Raw genomic sequence first — 22,306 nt, forward strand, 5'->3', positions numbered from 1 at the left:
AAACCATTCATGGAATGTTACTAAAAAGGAAAATTAAACTCACATCAACATGGTATCCACCCCCTAATCTAAAAATATTAGCTAACTGAATCCAGCAACACAGAAAAAGAAATAATACACCATAACCAGGTAAGGTTTATTCAAGGAATACAATGTGATATACCATTAACAAAGGGAAACAATTCATGACATCTCGATAGAAGAAAAACTGATAAAGTTTAAAGTTCTTTCATGATACAAATGAATAGTAGATAGAGAACTTCCCTCAGTTTAAATTTCTAAGGAAAAAGACCAGATGCCTGATGTCACCAATTAAACACTGACCTTATTTATTACTTATCTCTTATCAGGGATTTGAAGTTGTGCTGTAATAAAAGACACATAAAACCATTTATCTTTATCTTAGTATAATTGTGAGATATTAAGAAGGGGTAAAACATCAAGTCATTTTCTGCAATAATCACTGAATCACAATATACTAATAGATAGTAAGCGAGCTACTCATTAATATTCATCTCTGAATTTTTTACTATGCTTAATAGAGCACTTTGGTCAATAGGAATTTGCTGTTGAAACTTAAGATCAGGCTATCATGTTATCACTATATGCCTCTCTTCTCTCCAATAAAAAAGAAACTAGATAGTTGATTAGTCCTATTGCCTATGTGTATCTGGGAGAGAGCTGAGTGAGTATTCCAGCTTTCTATACAAACAGAATTTGCAGTGGCTAAATCCAGCTACTTGATCTTATGGAAAGTACTATTCATCAGTTTCTACCCCGCCTCCCCAAGTTTGTTGAGGTATAATTAAAATTTAAATATCTGCCTATAATTAATGTATATGATTTGGTGAGTTTGGACATACGTATATACTTGTGTTACTGTCACCACAGTCTCAGTAATAAAAATGTCCATCACCTCTAAAAGTTTCCTTATATCCCTTGGTTTTTTTTTTTTTTTTTTTTTTTTTTTGTATTAAGAACATTGGACTTGAGATCCACCCACTTAACAAATTTTTAAGTACATTATACTTCATTGCTAACAGTAGCCACTATGTTGTAGAGTAGATCTATGAGCAATATGCCATACTGCAGATCTCTGGAACTTACTAATCTTGTATAATAGTAACTTTATATCTATTAAACAACTCCTCATGCCTTCTTCAGTCCATCATTCTACTGTCTACATACTATTGTTTGCGTCTACACTTTTGACTATTTTAGATACTTCGAATGAGAGAAATCATGTATAAGAGATATCCTGTGAATGACTTATTTCACTTCGCATTATGCCTTCTAGGCCCATGCATGTTGTGACAGATGGTAAGATTTCCTTCTTTTTTTTAAAGCCAGGTAATATTCCATTGTATGTATATTCCACATTTTCTTTATTCATTCATATGTTGATGGACATTTGAGTTGTTTCCCTACCTTGGTTATTGTGAATAATGCTGCAGTGAACATAGGAATGCAGCTCTCTCTTAAGATACTTTGGATATATACCCAGGAGTGAGACTGTTAGATCATATGGTAGTTCTATTTTTATTTTGAGGAATCTCCATACTGTTTTCTGTAGTGGCTATGCCACTGTCTTTCACCTCTTAGTTATGTTTATTTCTAAGTATTTTATTCTTTTTGGTGCCATTGCAAATGTGATTGTTTTCCTAATTTCCTTTTTAAAAATAGTTCATTAATGGTGCATAGAAATGCAACTGATTTTGGTATGTTAATTTTATATCCTGCAACTTTACTGAATTCACTTATTAGTTCTATTAGTTTTTTGGTGGAGTCTTCAGAGTTTTCTATCATGTCATCTGCAAACAAAGATAACTTTACTTCTTCCTTTCTGATTTGGATGCCTTTTATTTCTTTTTCTTGCCTAACCGCTCTGGCTAAGACTTACAGTACTGTGTTGAGTAGAAGTGGTGACAGTGGGCATCCTTGCCTTGTATAGATCTTAGAGGAAACAGCTTTCAGCTTTTCACCATGCAGTGTGATATTAGCTGTGGGTTTTTCATATATAGCCTTTATATGTTGTGGTAAATTCCTTCTCTACCTAATTTATTGAGAGTTTTTTTAATCATGAAAGGATGTTGAATTTTGTCAAATGCTTTTTCTGCATATATTGAAGTAATTATGTGATTTTTGTCCTTCCATTAATGTGGTTTATCACACTGATTGATATGCATATATTGAAATTTTCTTGTATCCCAGGGATAAATCCCACTAGGTCATGGTGTATAATCTTTTTAATGTGCTGTTGAATTCAGTTTGCTAATATTTTCTAGAGAAGTTTTGTTTCCACATACATCAGGGATATTGCTCTGTAGTTCTTTTTTTATAATGTCTTTGGCTTTGTTATTATGGTGATGCTGACTTCATAAAATGAGTTTAGAAGTATTCCCTGTTTTCCTATCTTTTGGAAGTTTAAGAAGGATTGGTATTAATTCTTCTTTAAAGTTTTGGTAAAAATCACACGTGAAGATCTCTGGACCTAGGCTTTTTTGGTTGGGAGATTTTGGATTACTGATTCAATCTCCTTATTGTTATTGGTCTGTTCAGGCTTTCTATTTCCTCTTGACTCATTCTTAGTAGATTGTATGTTTCTAGGAATCATCCAATATCTTCTATGTTGTCCAATTTGTTGGTATATAGTTCTAATAGTCCTTTATGATTTTTTTTCTGTGGTATCTGTTGTGATGTCTTCTTTCATTTACGATTTTATTTCAGTCTTCTCTTTTTCTTAGTCTAGCCAAAAATTTGTTGATTTTCAAGAAACTTCTGTTATCTTTTCAAAAGCCAACTCTTAGTTTTGTTGATTTTTTTTTCTATTCTCTATTTCATTTATTTTTGCATAATCTTTATCATTTTCTTTCTTCTGCTAACTTTGGGCTTAGTTTGTTCTTCATTGTGTAGTTCCCTGAGGTATAAAGTTAGGTTGTTTGATGCTCTTTTTTTCTAACATAGGATTTATCACTATAAACTTCCCTCTTAATACTGCTTTTGCTTTATCACATAAGTTTAGATATACAACATTTTAGTGTTTTCTTTTTAGTTTGTCTTGAGAAATTTTCTAATTTCCCTTTTGTTTTTGTCTTTGACCCAATGGTTGTTCAAGAGTGTATTGTTTAATTTCCATGCATCTGTGTGTTTTCCTGGTTTCCTTTTGTTACTGATTTCTGGTTATATTCCATTGTGGTCAGAAAGGAATAACTTCAATCTGCTTAATTTGTAAGACTTTTTTTGTGATCTTGCATGTGATCTACCCTAGAGAATGCTTCATGTTTGCTTGTAAAAAAACAGCCCTGTGTCTCCTCTCAAAACTACTATAAATACTTCACTTCTGGCCACCAAATTTGTAGGTTTTTCCTACACCAACTAATTCTCAGGTTCTCTTTGGACATCAACTGAGTGTCCTACAGTTTAATTCAGTTCTGAAATTATCTACCTGAGTTAGCAGATCACAGGTTAAGGGCTTAGTCCCTTAGGACTGTGCTGCTCCCCGCTGCCCTCAACCTTAGATTCCAGTTCAGGTTGTCACCTGTGCTTCTGACCAACCAGATATAGAAAAGTTCATAGAACTCAGGAAAACAGTTTACTTACTAGATTACCAGTCTATTATAAAATGATACAACTTGGGGACGGCCTGATGGAAAAGATGCACAGGGCAAGGTGTATGGGGAAGGGGCATCAAGCTTCTGTGCCCTCTCTCAGTACCTCTGTATGTTCACCAACCTGGAAGCACTCTTCAATCTCATAGTTTAGGATTTTTATGGAGGCTTCATTATGCAGGCATGACTGATTATCGTTGGCAATTGGTTAAACTAAACCTTCAGCTTCTCTCCCCTCTGTGGAGGTTGATGGTAGATCTCAAAAGTTACAACCCCTTAATTAACCATATAGTTAGTGCTCCTGGCAACCAGCCCTATATCCTGTGGTTATCTAGGGGCTTTCCAAAAATCACCTCATTAACATAAATTCAGATATATTGAAAGGGACTTGTTATAAATAACAAAAGACATTACTTTCATCTGTATTATTGCAAAGCTATTACAGGAACTGAGAATAAAAGACCAAATACTATAACAAAAGATGTTCCCATTGTTCTCACTGATTAAGAAATTACAAGAATTTTAGGAGCTCTATACTAGGAATGGACCAAATATATATTTCTTATTATAAATCACAATGTTACAGTGCTTGAAAAAATGTGCATTCTGCTATTATTGGGTAGAATATTCTACATGCATTTATTAGGTTCATTTGGTCTAGGGTCTTAAGAGTTTTTATTTAATAAATGCGTTGTAGTGTGGCTCTCATGAATTACACCTAAATAGAACAAAAGAAATGTGTTAAGTGTTAATGATACATGAAAATCAAGTATTTTTCTCCAAAACTTCATAAATTAATGGTAAGAAAAGCAGTTTTCTGTCCCCGCTTAGGAATGTTAAAAACTTTGGAAAACAATATTGATTAGGAAATACCTAATCAATTGGTTTCCAATTCCATAAAGATAAGATGAAGAAAGAATTCAACAGTCTTCCATACGAATGGCCAATAGACACATGAAAAAATGCTCAGTATCACTAATTATCAGAGAAATGCAAATCAAACTACAATGAGGTACCACCTCACACCAGTTAGAATGGCCATCATTCAAAAATCCACAAATGATAAATGCTGGAAAGGGTGTGAAGAAAAGGGAACCCTCCTACACTGTTGATAGGATGCAGTATGGTGCAGCCATTGTGGAAAACAGTATGGAGATTCCTCAAAAGACTAAAAATACACTTACCATATGATCCAGCAATCCCATTCCTGGGCATATATGCAGAGGGACCCTTAATTCAAGAAGACACCTGCACCCCAATGTTCACAGCAGCACTATTTACAATAGCCAAGACATGGAAACAACCTTAATGTCCATCGACAGATGACTGGATAAAGAAGCTGTAGTATATTTATACAATGGAATACTACTCAGCTATAAAAAATAATAAAATAATGCCATTTGCAGCAACATGGATGTCCCTGGAGAATGTCATTCTAAGTGAAATAAGCCAGAAAGAGAAAAAAATACCATACGATACCACTCATATGCAGAATCTAAAAAAAAAGACAAATGAACTTATTTATAAAACACAAACAGACTCACAGAAATAGAAAACAAACTTATGGTTACCAGGGGGTAAGGGGATGGGAAGGGATAAATTGTGGGAAGGGATAAATTAGGAGTTTGAGATTTGCAGATACTGGTATATATAGAATAGATAAACAAGTTTATACTGTATAGTACAGGGAACTATATTCAATATCTTGTAGTAGCTTACGGTGAAAAAGAATATGAAAACAAATATATGTATATTCATGAAGGACTGAAGCATTGTGCTATACACCAGAAATTGACACAGCATTGTAAACTGACTATACTGCAATTTTAAAAAAGTAAAAAAAAAAAGGCAATAGTGTTCAAGTAGAAGAAGAATACTGCATGAGTAATAGTAAATGCTTGTGTTTTCCAAGACCAGGCCAAAATGGAATAGGTTCAAATCACAAAAACAAAGAATGAGACCAAGTCTTGGGAAACAGTGGCTGTAGATCTCAACGTGGGTAATCTAGAATGGCTACTCTGATTTTGTTGATAAGGAAAATGGAGAACCAGGCATCCAAGTGGCTCCTAAGGATGGGCTGAAGCTGGGATCTGGCCTTTCCTTACGTAAAGCTGCCAAAAAGGCTTTGGGAACTGTCAACAGAGCTACAGAAAAGTCAGTAAAGACGAATGAAACTCTCAAACAGAAACAGACAACCTTCTCTACCAAAAAGATGACTGAGAAGACCATTAAAGCAAAAACCTCTGTTCCTGCTTCAGATGACAGCAATCCAGAAATAGAAAAATTCTTTCCCTTCAACCTGCTAGATTTTGAGAGTTTCGACCTGCCTAAGGAGCACCGGATTGCACAGCTCCCCTTGAATGGAGTATTTCTCGTGATCCTCGATGAGGAAGGGCACCATGAATAGCTGTGACACCTGGGTCCCTCTTCGCCTCTGAAGATGCCTCTTCCACTTTGAGAATCTAATCTGTTGCGGTCTCCCCCAAGAATTCCTGTTGACCCTGGATGTTGAATGCCACCTGTTTGCTATGACTTAGATATTTAAATTTCTTAGCACTTTATAGTTCAAGGGTATGTATTAATAGTTTGTATTAATAAAGCTGTTCTTTGTTTAACAGACTCAAAAATCCAAAAAAAACAAGGATTTAAGTTTAGACACAGGAATGGTTTTCTATATTTGAGTGATGCACAAGACTTCTTTCCAAAGGATGTTGGTAAAAATTTCATTTCTAGACTGTTGAAAGGAAAAAGGCTTATCTTTCTAATGTAATTTTGAGGGAAGAAAATTGGCATACATAGCTACATACATACAGGGGTAATTTTCTTTTACTGTGAATCTATCTAACTTGGGTACAGTAATACTCACCAAATGCTGTCCAGTGTACTAAAAAGGAGTACATTATAGCCTAATCCACTCTGTAACTTCTTGGGGTCTGTTTTCATTACATGAAGAATTATATCCACTCCTTCAGTTCCAAAAATTTCCTAAGAGATTTATTTAAAATTATTTCTTGAAATAAATAATATTTTTCTTTCCCATTTGTTCCTGTCCCCTAAAACTTTCTACCAGATAAATACAACATTGTTAGGAAAACAGTACTGTAATACAAATTCTTTCTTCAAATTTGTGCTCAATTGTTTTCAGGGATTTCAGACAAATTACTGTAAATAATCTTAAGAGAGGACATCAGTCAATATATAGCTTAATGTCCCTTTATTTTTTTCCCTTTCTCTTTCTGGAAAAAAAAAAAAAACTGTAAGACTTGTCCCATGGTTTTCTTCCATGTTATAATGAATGTAGTCTAACATCATGCCATATGAGTACTAGATAGCAATAAGTAATTTAGGAGGTTTAAAATTCTATCATGGAAGATTTTCTAATGTTTCCAAGAGAGAAATAAATATATAAGTGGTAGTTAGAACCTTTAATAATTCATATTAAGTTATTACCAATTAATATTTGTCCCTTACCAGGAACTTTTTTCATTGCCTTGTTTTTCAGTTCTGGTTCCCTTATGTAAGCAAGAGTATAAGTATTTTTCCAGAAGAACACAGGCACAGGGTTGGACAATATGAGAAGTTGCACCAAAGCTCGGAGCTAAGTATGCATTTACTGTTCTTGTTCCCTCTCCATAAAATCACTCTATTGAAATCTTCATAATTTCCTATTTTTATCTTTCCAAATCTATGTCTTGCAGTTTAAGTTATCCAGAGTTTTTGCTATGGCATTAAAAAGATCAAAGGGAATTAAGCTCTTTTTCTAACTTTTAGTTTTAGATATGAATCTAATTCAAACCCAAAACAGCATTTATAATGTATAACCACTTTGGAAAACTATTTGCCAGATTCTCCAAAACATACACCTACCTTATGACCCATCATTTGCGCTCCTAGGTATTTATCCAAGAGAAATGAAAGCATTATGTCCACAAAAAGACTAGTAAAGGAATGTTTATTAAAGCTTTAAACATAATGGTTTCAAGTGGAACCAACCAAAGTGTTTGTCAGTAGCAGAATGGAGAAACAAATTTTGATATATTCATACAATGAAATACTATTCGGCAATAAAAATGATGAATTATTGATGCATAAAAAATGGATGTATTTCAGAAATATGGTGCTGGATGACAGAAACCAGAAATAATAGAGTAAATAATTACATGATTCCATTCATATAAAGGTAAAGAATAGGCAAAACTAATTTATGAGAATAGAAATCAGAATAGTGGCTACCTGTGGGCAAGTCGGGGTGTGGCTGCTAAGAGGAATGAAAGTAATTTTACAGGAAGATAAAAATACTCAATATTTTAACTGAGATATTAGTTAAATGGGTGTATATATTTGTCAAAACCTACTGAACCATATACTTAAGATCAATATACTTTTCTGTACATAATTATGATCTAATTATAAAAAGAATATTAAAGTAAATCTTCAGAAAATTAAAAAACACCATTTATGGACATTTACTAAGAAAAAGTTCAGAATGTTATGTGATTGAGAGAGCAAAACTTTGATACATACCTTCCTGGGAATATGATGTTCACAAAGACCAGATAAAATAAGTAATATATCAGATTGAATTTCCAAAAGAATGGCCTCTTCCTTGTCATTGTACTTGCTTATTGTATTTTTAAAGATTCCTGATTTGAAAAAAATTTTAAAGAATGTAAAGTTATTGGGCATTGAATTTTTATTTTGATCAATAACTGTTCTGAAATTCCTTCTTATAAAATTTCAACTGAAAATATATATATTATATAAAATAGTTAATAATAATATATTAAAAGGGGCTGTTATCATGGCATGGTTACCTAGAGGCTGTAGACAGATGATAAATGGGTTCTTTGAGCCATCAGTACAATCAGTAGCTCCATATATATATATATATAGAATTTCTAGTACAGAATTAATGGATTATCTAGTACAGAATTAATGGAGTATAAAGAAAAGGGAACCTCTTACACTGTTGATGGGACTGTAAATTGGTGCAGCCACTATGAAGAACAGCATGGAGTTTCTTTAAAAAAACTAAAAATAGAGTTGTTATATGATCCAGCAATCCCACTCCTGGGCATATATCCAGAAAAGATGAAAACTCTAATTTGAAGATACATGCACCCCAATATTCATAGCAGTACTGGCTACAACAGCCAAGACATGGAAGCAACCTAAATGCCCGTTGACAGATGACTGGATAAAGAAGATGTGGTACATGTACGCAATGGAATACTACTCAGCCATTAAAAAGAATGAAATAATGCCACTTGTAGCAACATGGATGGATCTGGAGATTATTATAATAAGTGAAATAAATCAGACAGAGAAAGACAAATATCATATGATATCACTTATATATGGAATCTAAAAATGATACAAATGAACTTATTTACATAACAGAAATAGACTCACAGGCATAGAAAACAAATTATGGTAATCAAAGGGGGAAAAAGGGATGGAGGGATAAATTAGGAGTTTGGGATTAACATATACACACCACTATATATAAAATAGATAACCAGCAAGGTCCTACTGTTCAGCACAAGGAACTATATTCAATATCTTCTAATAACCTATAGCAGAAAAAATCTGAAAAAGAATAGATTTATATATATATATATATAGCTAAATCACTTTGCTGCACACCTGAAACTAACATAACATTGTAAATCCACTATACTTCAATTTTTTAAAGTCAAGAAAAAAGAATGGAATGTCATTAAAAGATTCCCTAACAACCTGATACTTTATCCAGCAAACAAAGCTGTTTAAAAATACACAGTTTCACGAGGCAGAGATGTGTGCCTTTGTAAACACATGACCAAAATGCCTGATCATAGCTTGCTTCATCTCTTCTCCTCATGGTTAACAGGATCAATTTTAGGCAAAGGTGGAAGACATGTCTAAGTACATTTTCTATTCCTGTTACTTCTTTCTGCATCCTCTCCTTATGGCTACCTGAAGACCTCTTCAGCAACTTAGGCAGCAGTATTCCCTTGCCCTTTAAAATCTCTCCCTAGCTTCTAATCAAAATTTTAAGACTTGAATACAGATGGAATGACATTTGCTATAATATTTTACCTCAAAAAAGAAATTTTTCTTTAAGCTTTAAAAGAGAGACAAAAGTCATGTTTCCTCAGTTAAAGTGGTCACTGGTGGCATTAGCAGGAAGTATGGAGCTATGTTCCAAAGTAAAAGGGCCATGGAACTATCTCCATAGTTGGCCCTGAAGGGGCAATTCTTGTTCCTGTTAGGATGAATTTCAGGGAGGGGATCAGAGTCTAGAAAGACTCGTTGAACATGCTGGAGGCTAAGGAGAGGCATGTAAAGGACAGAGGGCCTATGTTCCCTTACTAGGAAGCACCTTCTAGGAATCCAACCTGGCTGGCTTCAAGTCTGCTTCTCCTTTCTAGATTATCTCCTTCTCCTTCCTACCTGGGTACAGGCATGTCACTTTCCCTGTTGTCTGTGACACATGGTATGTTAATAGTGAATTATTTCCTTCGTATTTCAGTTATCTTTAACTCCCTGCCTTTACCATCTCCTTGTTCAATTCTAAATCACCCAATATAATTCTTTCAGATTTCCTCTTTCTAAAACAGCATTGTACATATATAACTTCCCTGGTCAAAACCACAAATAGCTCCCCATGCTTAAAGAGGATGTAGTTCAAACTCTGTCTGCCATGCAGAACTCTTTTTTTAAAGCTTGGCCTCTGACTAGACAGTTAACTTTATCTCATATTGTCTTCATAAAACTTCGACTCACTTAAGCTAGCTCTGAACACATCATCATGCGTATTTTGGCTTCATGCCTCTGCTCATGCTGTCCCCTTGCTTGAAATATCAAACTCTTTCATTTTTCCTCTTGAAACTAGCCTTATCCTCATACCCTAACTCCATAAAGGTTCCAGTTAAGATTGCCCAGCCTTGAAAACTACCCAAAACCTCTTCGTTTCTGTGGCATATACTTTCTGTTACTCACTATTGCCTTACCAATGGAGCAGGGTAACACATACTATTTATGACATATATCTTTCCTTTTGTTCTAATTAAGGGCAAAGTCCCGAGAGCCCTGCTCTATACATGTTTATGACACTAGTGCCTACACAAAAAGTGTATAAACATTTACATTTACAATGCAATTCCTATTTTTTGAGTGTATTACTACTACAGAGCCCTCTGTTAGATTCAAGTAAGAGAAGGTCCCTGCCCTAAGAACTCACGTGATAAATATCAGCTTCTTTCAAGTTAAAGGAAAAAGGTCCTAAGGAAAAAAGAACCATTGTTATTTGATTTCCCTATCCAATTTGCCACTTGGGTAAAGTTAAGACTTCTTCCTTGACATATGGAATATTGTATTCATCCATTTAGGCGGGGGCCTTATCACTGAGTTCTGTACAATGGACTGTGCACAGAAGTGGTAAAAATCTACTTTCAGGTTCGGTCATCCTATGTAAACTAATCAAGAAAGTGAATGCTTTTGCCTAACCCCCTTTTCAATGTACATGTTTTGCTTACTAGTTTTATTATTAGAGGGCACCACTCCAGTCCAGTAAACGGAAGAGCAGGCAATTAATAGGTAGAAGAGTTTTTGAGTAAGCATTTGTAATTAATTGACATCCAGCAAATTATATCACTTACTCATGAGGCAGTCACTGAACATGAATAAATACAACCCTTACTTCTCAAAGTCAGGGAAGGCTAAGGCCAGAGGACTATTTATTTTTTAACTAATGTAAGATATAAAGCTTTTGTTTAAGCTTTAGGCTTCTGAATTTTACACTGAGCTCACATGTGTGGTGACTTAGCATAGTCAACTCTAAGTTGAAAATCAAGGATATCTTGATATTTCACATCAGAAAAGAATCTCCCATAAACATTTCTCTATACACCAGCATACCAGTGGTCTAGTATATCAAATGCACTAGAAAATGTAATGTTATCCTCTTTTAAAATGACTCCAGAAGGCCTGGCCAAAAAGTGGTGATCTTATCACTAGAAGAAGGAAACATAACAATAGCCCATTACATAAAAAGAGGATAATCCTAAATGAAATGGTACCTGAACTAAGTAAACAAATGTTTAAAGGACAAGTGATCATGATGTTTCAGTAAAGAAAAACTGACTTACAGCAATAATATGAGACAAAAATCAAGTAAATATTTAGGAGTTTGTCAGTTACAGGACAAAATTAATGTGTAGAAAAACATTTCAAACAAAATTTCAAATTTATAAACATTCTGCTTTCATCAGGACATGAACATGTTATATTTTACCTAGCAGTTGCTGAATTGTTCCCTTTTCACAAAGATCCTTGTTTATAGTCTCATTCTCAAGGTAGACCATGGCTCTCAAGAGTCTTAAACTGTAACGCATCTGGGCAAATTTGTTGCCACGGCCACCTGTACCATGAAAACTGTTACCTTGACTAAAGAAAGAATCTATGGAGAAATATCAATAGTTTACATCAATAAATTTAAAATAAAATATTTCAAATAAATAAAACAGAATATATTAAACATCTTTTATATCTATCTTCAAGTTTAAATGGATGTTAAAATTTTGGCCTTTATTTAGAGAAGTATTCCATCCTCCTCTACTTTCTATTGCCAGCATAGAAATATGTGTTTTAAAATTTTACTCAGAAATGTCATTATTTTATATATCTTTTGTAACTTGCTTCTGTTACTTAACATTATGCTTTTAAAAATTATTCACATTGTTACAAGTAGATCTAGATCACTTAGTTCTAACTGCTTTCAGCATCCATTTTATAAATAAGTTTATTCATTCACTAGTACAAACTGCTATAATGAATATTAAAGTTCATGGCCTCTTATTCTCTGCCAAGAGTTTCACCTGTGACACCAGAATCATATAGGTATACCCACAATGAATTTTACTAAAGTTGCCAAATTGTTTCCCAAAGTGGTTATATGGATACAATGTATAAGAAATAGATTGTTCCCAATCTGTTAAATGTGAAATGGTAGTTCATTGTTATCTTAATTTGCAGAGCAATTGCATTTCTCTGATTACCAGGGGGGGTTGAGTGTCTTTTAATTTTTTTGAAAATTTGAGAATATCTCCAAAAATTTTGAAAAATTTTCTTGGCAATCCCTAGTCTTTGTCTACTTCTCTACTGAGTTATTTTCTGTTTAATATGTAGGCATTCTTTATGAATCTGGATTCTAATCCTTCATCAGTCAGAGGGGTAAGTAAATGTCTTCTCTCAATTTGTAGATTTTTATTTTATTCAGATTTGGTCATGCAGTCATTTCTGTTTTACAGTAGTTAATAAATTTAATAATCTTTAGTAATCTGTATAGTTTAAGCTTTTTTGGTTTTTAAAACTCTGTTTCTATCCTGTTATCATAATTTCCTGTTTTCTTCTAAGATTTTTACAGTTTAATTTTTCATATTTAGGGCTTTAATTCATTTTGCAATTGATTTTTTAACATGTTAAAAGGATCTAATTTTTATTTTTTCACATGGAGGGCCAACTGCCCCAGCACCATCCTTCTCTCATTAAGTGGCAATATCATCTCTGATAACACCAGCATCCCATATATTCCGTTCTGCTGGTCTGTTCCTGCTCTAGTACCATACAAGTTTTATTACTATAGCTTTGTGGTAGATTGTGATAAATAACAAGGCAAGTCCTCCTTTCTTTTTTACAATATGCATTCTTTGAAAGATTCTTTTAGAAATTGCTTTATGTTTAATGCTAAAAAAAAAGTTCAAAATACTGTTCTGAGTAGTGTGTATAGGTTAAAAAATGTGAGTTCTGGAGCTGGACTGCCTGTATGAAATACTGGCTCTGCCACTTACTTTGTGGCCAGGAACAAGTTATTTAACTTCTGTGACTGAGTTCTACCTACTGATCAACAGGAATAACAATAGTGCCTATAACTCTTCAATCTGTTGTGAGGACTAAATGCTTTAACCTGCTAAGGGAGTGAAGGCCTACCACATAGTAGGTACTCAATAACTGTTTGCTGTCAGGCTTCCTCCTGTTAGGCAGTATTTCTCTTTTTTGCTTTATAGTCTTCTGTAAATATAAATGTTATAAAGGATAGACAGGAGGGTTGTTTTATTTAATGCACAGTAACTTAGTAAGACTAAATTTAGTGACTCAGCATATTAAAAACCAGGAAATAAAAATAAGCTACAATTTTTTTCTCCCTCATGGATAAATGAGTTCTATTCTTGAGCTAATGAAAATGCATCAGAGCAAAGTTACTACCAGAAAAGAATATAATATCTTCCTTATAATTTTTAAAAAATAATATATTTCTTATTTCCCTACTAAGAACCATGAGAATTGAAATATTCGTACAAACTGGGGCTTGCTAATTTGGTAGACTACATGTGGAGTCATTACTTCTGGCTAGAGATCTAGATTTGAAGCTGCATGAAGGTAAGGATTTTATTTCTTTTGGTCATAAATATATCTTTAGTAGCTAAAACAATATATGGTACCAGTAGGCATGCTATAAATACTTGTTGAATGACTAATTAAAATATTATCAGTACTTAGTATAATTGTTGGATAGGCCTAATATAAAAATTTAGATCGGTTTATATGAATGATTTCTTTTACTGAGAGGTATGAATCAACTATAGCTAATATTTACTATGTCTGACTCTAAATGAAATCTCAGGCTTTTTTCCCTTAAAACAGCATATTAAATACATTAAAATCACTGGCAGCCAGATCTATATTTTTATTTCTCTTATTAATTTTATTTCTTTTTCTACACCATTCAGTTGAAATATGTAGATTAAAATTTTGACAGGAATCTGAAGGGCCACTTACCTTCACTTTCACACCATTCTAGAAATGCAAGGACTTGAGCATTTCCCTGACACAACATATACTCTTCTATTAAAAAAGGAGCCACTGATGACAAAGTGGCAATTGCATGCAGTTGTAATTCTTCATACTGTGCTGCAGACCATTCAATTATTTTCTGTTTCTCGGGCTTTTTAACATAGCTAAACAAAGCCAAAATAACTTTGCCATCAATTAATAACTATGAGAAAGGACAAATAGTACTGTGTTAGAAACATAATTAGAGCAGTTTTATTTAATAAAATTAAATAAAAGATTTCCAATCTGATGTGTTATTGATGACCACTTCAAAATATTTCCTTCCTAAAGATCCCAACCTATATTAAGTACCAAAAGTTAAAAAATTAAAACACCAAAAACTAAACTCAATAGTAATGGCTTGACTGTGTTCCCCTTTCTGGGATTTGCACTTTATAGCTGACAATATGCAAATTACATCCTACTTATGATAAAAACCACAATAGTAGAAAATTTGGGGCAAATAAACTGCTGGTTATTTCTCTCTTCCTCACTTTTTAAAAAATGGAAACATTTCACAGACTCAACTGTATATATACTTTAAGAAATCAATTTTATTTGATGTTATGATAATGACTATGGCTATTTTTAAGCACACGCAGCAGAACTTATACAAATATTCTATCCAATGAATGCCACATTTAATTAAATGCCTAGAATTTTTAAATTGTATTGAATCCATGATTTCAATATAAATAAAACAATATATATATATATAGCTATTATAATGTTTAATCAAGTTAATATTATAGCTGATTCTTATGATACGTATTTATGGTTCACAAGACAGTAACACACCATGTGCTATATTCTATTCAATTTACTTTTCATCTGGCATTATTCTACAAAGACTTTTTTACAATAACATCTACGAATTTTTCCAAAGTTTTTATAATTCCACATGGAAAGAACACAAGATTCAGAATTGAGAAAACAAGAACATTAGCTCTAGCATCGCTGCAAGTATTAAGTAGGTAATTTTTTTTTTAAATACTCCGTGAACTGCAAATAACAGTACACATATTCATTATCACTACTTTTATTGGGCCACAAACATATGGCATAAAAAAATTAGTTGATTCCATTGCTTACATACTGCTTTAAGAAGCTTACCATGGTCTTTGTGCATTTGACTCTACTATCAACTAAAATTGGTTTATAGGCTATAGTATAAATTTTATTTGTCTTTTGTAGCTATCATCTTAATAGCTATGTAATACTCAAATAGAATAATAAACCATACTTTAGTGAATGGTTTTTCCTATATGGCATTTCAGAAAATACATTTAGGTTCTATGTAGTATATATTGTTATATACTATGTATACTATACTATATTATATATGAATAATAGTAATATATGAATATGAATAATAAAGTTCTAACTGTAAAGACAGTTTTTTTCTGAGCATTTTTTAGTATATTCTTCAAAGTGGCATTACCAAAAAAATTTTTAACTCTTTTAATACTCATAATATTTCTAGGATAGGTGAGATAGGTGTTTTCCCCATTTTGAAGTTGAGATACCTAGGATTTAGAGAAACTAAGCAACTTATTCAGGATCACGTAGCTAGCAAGTGACAGCACTGGATTCCACCTGACTAAAGCCTTAACCACTATACTATACCACCTTTATATTATCATTAATAATATTGATAGAATGCATTTCTCTTTGGAACTTGAAAGATTTCTAAGACTAAAATGAAACTTCATTTAATGCAGTAAATAACTAAACTAATGGAATTGTTAATAAGTAGTATCTTTTTCTAAAGCTTTATAGTTTACAAAGTTTTCATCTCAATCTCACAACAGAAGGAAGAACTGAGCCTCAGAAAGTTTAGGTGATTTTGCCAGTGCCACACAGCTGGTAGGTGATAAGACAGAAATGAAATTCATTTCCAGTGTTTCTCAAATTATATCATGCTGTTATGTAGGATATAAAGTTTTAAGATAAATTTATTGGTATATGGGTTTTTATGGAGAAAAAGCAGGTTCATAAGGGTTTTAGATTGGTGGCACAGAATTAGCAATTTCCTCCAGCATTAAATCATTTGTTATTACTATGGTCAGAGATAGACTATCAGGCTGGATGGGCCCATATGGATTTTCTTTTATTTTATGTTCTCTTATTCAGGAGATCTAAACATATAAATAAATCTCCAAATTTCTCCTGCTTTTCCTTGGTCTATGTGGTTTAAATTTAGGTAAATTCATGGTTCACTAATAGATAAGCAAAAGAAATTTTGAAAGGGTGAAATTCCAGTGAATAAGAGTTTGTTACTTTCCATGGTAAACATACAGGCATTATGATGAGAGATTTGCTGCCATGACTTTTAAAAAGTTGTACTACGAAGTGAGACAATTTAAATTTTTGATTACTCTTTACCTGTATAGTAGATAAATCTTTACATAAGATCACAATTATATTGAATAGCAGTTTCTTCAACTCAAAATCTTCATAGGAATTAGAAAGCTTAAGACCTTTTACCAAAGGATTTTGACTTTTAACTGTGAGGGGGAGAAAAAAAGAAAGGTAAAATAAAAGCTGAAATGATGTATAAGATTCATTAAGACAATTGTAAGTTGAAAATTTTATGGTTTTTACCTTCATTAAAGGTTGCAAATAGTATCAAATCCCTGGTAAAGCCACATTCCTAATATAAATATACAAAATAAACAGAAGTGTGAATTAATTACATGGAAATTAAGTTACTGATGGCCATATTTACTTAATATTTAAGCATCTTTATCAGATTCTCCCTGTCATTCATTTGAATTCATAAAGCACTAATAATAGGAAGGGATGAAAGCAAGAAAATAAAAGCATATAGCCAAATAAACTGGTAATTTAGTTAATATTAAACTTACTTCTGTAGGTTCTAAGAAATATGTTGGTCTATGTTTTACAAGTTGCTGTTTAAAATTTGGTAAGAACCCAAAATGTATTGCAACAAGTTACCTATGTAATTCATTATCTATACCTTCGAGTGACAAAATAAGGGAAGAAAATAGTTGTTTTTAACAGCTTTTCTTCTTAAACACCCCCAGCTCCCTAATACATCAAAGGTTTGGCCAGGAGATAACAAAACAGTTCTTACTAAACATGAAAATTACTGAAGAATGACCAGAACTGCAAACATTTCAGCATGAGGAAACTGCTGTTCAGAGATATCCTAGTTGGACTTTGTACATTAGGGAGAATCTATATGAGCAAACCTTGGGCTTTTGAGCTTGCCAACTTCATATTCCTACTACTTTAAGATCCATGTGGTTTCTTGAAAATGTGAAGATGTTATTCCTGTTGACTCACATTCATGGAATTCACCTGAATATTTGCAACGATGTTAATGAGAATTTGACTAAGGGCCTCCAGAGAAACAGAGGACCACCTACACATTACAGCCTTGACAATGAAGCTATGTCAGACTGTTTCCCCATTTGCACAGTGTGAATTCCATGACTGTTCTCTTATGTTCTGATCACCAGCTGTTGATTGATACGGGGTTGAAGACATCATTGCCAAATTTCCTTTAAGTACAGCTTGGGACATGTGTGCTGATATGTGAATATTGCTGCCAGAGATTTCTACTCTAGGATGTCAATCATAATGATTTTTACATTATAAAATATGAGGAGGGGCAGCTTCTGGTATGGCTGAGTAACTCCTACAAGAAACTCTCCTATAGGTAACAATTATAAACTCTGAACAAAATATAAAAACAACTATCTTGTAACCAAAACCAAGCAGAAACTGGTGGGAATCAGGACTTGGAAGTAGGAAATGGTACTGCATGAGTTTCTCTCTCTCCTTTTGTTTTTTTAAATGGCTTTTTAGACTGAGTCCAAGCCCTAATCTATACCATATAGGGATGCTAAAACTCAGGATAAACTTGTAATCTAATGGTTTGAAGAACCAGAGGACAGAGGCAATCACAGGGCAACCAGTGGGACAATATCAAAAGCATAAGTGTAGTCAGAGTTCCATAAGAATAGGAAAGAGAGAATGGAGCTGAAAAAAATACTTGAAGAATAATGGCATAAAATTCTCCAAATTTTTACTTAAATTTACATATTCTGGAAGCTCTATGAATCTAAAGCAGGATAAATACAAAGAAAATCACATCTTGGCACATCATAGTAAAACTGCTAAAAACCAAAGATAGAATGAAAATCTTGAAAACAGCCAGAGAACAAAATGATACATATTACGTAAGGAAACAACAATTTGAAACAATGACTACTTATTGGAAACAGTGGAGGCCAGAGACAGTGGAATGTCTTTAAAGTGCTAAGAGGAAAAAAGAAAAAACCTGCAACCTAGAATTCCATCTTCTGTGAACACAGATTTCGAAAATTAAGGTAAATCCAATATATTTTCAGATAAAAGAAACTAAGAGAATTTGTTGCCAGCAGGCAGCAGATCTGCATCACAAGAAATGGTAAAGGAAGTTCTTTAGGTGAAAGAGAAATGATACCAGATAGGAACTCATATCATCAGGAAGGATAGAAACACATTATAAGTAGTAAATATATGGGTAAATTATAACATATGAGGAAGATCTCAAGCTTCCGAAAGATGCAAAGAAGAACTGGCAGAGTGCAAGTATACTGGTGACTACCATGACATTATAATATAACTTGGCATTACAACAAAGTACATAAACTTTACAACATACTTTATGACTCCCTCCTTCCCCCACACCCACAACTTCCACAATTAAAATGAATGCAAATTGACTCATACTTACAATCATTGGTGCTCCAGGATTTTGAGCTATAATTGTAGTGATCACTAATATATCATTTCTAAGCTGACGATCATAATGACTAAAACCTCTTGTAAGCAGACTTTTAAATACTTCCTTCAAAGCCCTAGAAAATAAAATCAGATCTTTAAAGCCATATTTCTATGGAAATACTACTTAAGTGTTTATCAACAAAATCTCCCTTTTTATATTATACTACTTATTTCGAAGTATTTCTAATCTTTTCTCTTTCCAAATCCATCTCTAATTCACTGTACCAGATAAGAATCCCTCACTCCAATCTATACATGATGGTCAAAGTGACTGCTTTAAAATAAACATTCAGTCACATCGTTTTCCTTTTAAAACTAGTTAAAGGCTTTTCTTTGTTCTTAGGATAAAGTCCTACCTCCTTACCAAGGTTTTCATGTTTTGATCCCTGCTAACTTTGTTAGCTTCATCTCTCACTGTTTTACCCTATACCTCCTACTCTCACCATATTGAATTTCTTTCAGTTTTTAAATTTTACTTTGTTCTACTTTTACTTCTGCTCCCATCCAGGATGCTCTCTGCATGCAAAACTCTTCTGTGTTGCTAATTCATACTTATCATTCAATACCAGATTAGGGTTTTCGAGGAAGTGTTGATTACTCTCCAAATCTGAGTCAGGTTCCCTGTATAAAGGGCATTTGTTGCTTTGCCTCCTAGGACTGACCCATTTGCTCTTCTTATTGATAATGGTGCCCTTATTTTTATTTAGGCATTTGGTCTTTCCCCACTTTTGGTCTTGTAAAGCTGCCTTCAACTAAAAGGAAGCTAGTTAGAGCATTCCTTCTTTCTGTCACTAGGCATTCACTCTGAAATGAGCATATGGCCAACACCAGACCACTCAGAGTCAACAGGGACTCGACTGAAAGAATTTTCTTTGAGGTTTCAGAATAGCAAGTCTTCTGTTCTGCTTGATTTAGGGTTTGATGGTGTGAACTTAAGACTTCTTAGGTCTCACCATGTGGATCTTGAGACTAAAAGCCAACATAGTGCAAAATAGTGCATAGAGATGAAGAGGGCCCAAGTCCTGGTATTTGCTGGGCCTTAAATACAGCTGCACAAGACACCAGTTTTATCCTTGATTTTTTAATTACATGAGCCCTTAAATTTCCTATATGGTTTAAATCAGTTGGCTTGAGGGTTTAGTCACTTGCAAACAAAAATGTGCTAATTCACCCCTTTCTGGAAAACATGTAGCTCCTTAACATTTCTTCATAACATTTATATGCTCTCTTTTAGTCGCCTACTTACTTGTCCATCTCTCCTAATATAATGCAAGTTCCATAAAAGCAGAGACCATTTCTGCACTGTTTTCAATTGTATTTCTACAGCCTAGTACTGAACTTGGCACAGAGCAGACAATAATTATTTGATAAATGAATAAGCAAATAAAGGTTCACTCATATTTTATTGCTAATGCTTACTGTAGTATCTGGAAGACAGTAAGTACTCAAAAATAGGTTTACTGAATGAATGAATGAAACAGTTCTTCTAAGTGCCTAATTGTACTTTATACATATTCAAAGACATACTTTAGTTTTGTTAACAAGATACTTTAAAAGCCTTCCACATAAAAAAGTGACTTGTTCTTGTGCAGATGCATTTATAATATGGTACAAAAAATGTTCCAAAACATAGCCTTTACATAAATCAAAAGCTTAATTGAATACAAATTCAAAGATTTTAGTTATGTCACTGGCTATCATTTTAAGGTTAAAAAGCATTCCTATCTAACCACATATACTTACAGCACACATTCCAAGTTACTAAGTTGCTGTATGATTTCTTCTTTTGAAGATTTTTCCAGTAAGTTCCAAAGTATTTCGGATGAACGAAACAGAAGTTGTCCAGAGGGATCTGGGTCATTGAGGTGAGCACAGATTCCACTGGCTGCTTGTGCTTTCACCATTAAAGTGCAATTAACTTCTGAAAATAAGTTTTAAAATTATTTCTGTTGTACAGTTTTGACATCATTAGATAGAAACAAAAATAGTTGGGAACGAAGTGTTCAAATTTAATAATATACAAACCAGAAGTTGAGAGATGTTGCAGAGCTTTAAGCACCCAAAGTTTCTCAACAAGTTGATTTTCTAGCAAGGCCAATGACTGGGCCATTGTTTTTGCCAGTCCTCCAACTTCAGCCATTTTAATCTTATACAATGAACTAGCTTGCTGGTAACCTAACAACAATTAATGAATAAATATGTACAATTTTTTCACATAGTAATCATCTACAATAAACAAAGAAATGAGTAATTTATCATTAAACAACAGCAACAACAACAAAAACTTCAAAGAATGTATGGCATTTTAAAATGGTATAGCACAGGGATAGGCAAACTTTGTCTATAAAAGGCCAGGTAGTAAGTATTCTAGGCTTTGCAGGTTATAGGGTTTCTTTCTCAAATATTCAACTCTGTTATCCTAGCACAAAAGCAGGCATAAACAATACAAAAATAAACCAGCGTGGCTGTGCTCTAATAAATGTTTATTTACAGAGGGGCGATTTTGGCCTGGGGTTCATAGTTTGCTAATCCCTACTAATAGCATTTCAAAGAGGACCAAAAATTTGGAAGCATATCTTACATTCTATAAAGGAAAAATATTTATTTGTCAGTAGATATACCTTTTAATAAAGGAAAATGGCATGATTACAAATACAAGTGTTTTCACTATTCAAGTTAGTGCATTACTATAGTGCTTTCAAGTGGCAAAAGTTATATAATTTGACAATGAAATAAGAGGTGCAAATGTAATGCTGTTCTGATAAACGCTAGTGAATATGGTATTTTAAGGAAGCTTGATTCTTGGCGACATGTCTTATAAGAATTTCCTTCTGCCTTAGTGCCTGTGAGAAACACCACCTCTCCTTTGGTAGGTTGCAAAGGTGCCTGCTCAGCTACATTCAGCTAGAGAAATTACACATCAGAGGGTACTTGCTCTCCTGAGATGCAGCTAATTTTCTCTTAGTGATGTAATTATCTAACTTCTTGACATCTCAACTTTGAGACCAACTAGACCTTTAACTTTG

General features: G+C 33.4%; 1 protein-coding gene, 1 long non-coding RNA gene and 1 pseudogene across 4 annotated transcripts in view; 2 read left to right on the top strand and 1 right to left on the bottom strand.

The window, feature by feature from the left end:
• The window catches only part of CFAP69 (cilia and flagella associated protein 69), a 53,706-nt gene that overhangs the window by 11,725 nt on the left and 19,675 nt on the right, over positions 1-22,306 (bottom strand). The window contains exons 7-15 of one of the 3 annotated variants that reach the window (XM_045519919.2): positions 21,306-21,455; positions 21,024-21,198; positions 19,231-19,354; positions 17,088-17,136; positions 16,869-16,990; positions 14,430-14,646; positions 11,887-12,051; positions 8,133-8,251; positions 6,475-6,593 (exon numbers count right to left, since the gene is read on the bottom strand). In XM_045519919.2, the coding sequence (XP_045375875.2) occupies positions 6,475-6,593; positions 8,133-8,251; positions 11,887-12,051; positions 14,430-14,646; positions 16,869-16,990; positions 17,088-17,136; positions 19,231-19,354; positions 21,024-21,198; positions 21,306-21,455 (1,240 nt within the window). Of the gene's footprint in view, positions 1-6,474; positions 6,594-8,132; positions 8,252-11,886; positions 12,052-14,429; positions 14,647-16,868; positions 16,991-17,087; positions 17,137-19,230; positions 19,355-21,023; positions 21,202-21,305; positions 21,456-22,306 lie in introns of all 3 variants that reach the window. The other 2 variants (XM_010959443.3, XM_045519921.2) reach the window with 2 other exon arrangements.
• LOC123618188 (uncharacterized) overlaps positions 1-22,306 on the top strand; it is an 83,894-nt gene that overhangs the window by 10,875 nt on the left and 50,713 nt on the right. The window contains exons 2-4 of the long non-coding RNA XR_012508242.1: positions 7,111-7,210; positions 12,780-12,824; positions 13,924-14,030. This is a non-coding gene — a long non-coding RNA (uncharacterized LOC123618188). The remainder of the gene's footprint in view (positions 1-7,110; positions 7,211-12,779; positions 12,825-13,923; positions 14,031-22,306) is intronic.
• LOC141578230 (securin pseudogene) lies at positions 3,792-6,468 on the top strand (annotated as a pseudogene).

This window comes from Camelus bactrianus, chromosome 7, assembly GCF_048773025.1.
Source record: "Camelus bactrianus isolate YW-2024 breed Bactrian camel chromosome 7, ASM4877302v1, whole genome shotgun sequence".
Lineage (NCBI taxonomy): Eukaryota > Metazoa > Chordata > Mammalia > Artiodactyla > Camelidae > Camelus > Camelus bactrianus.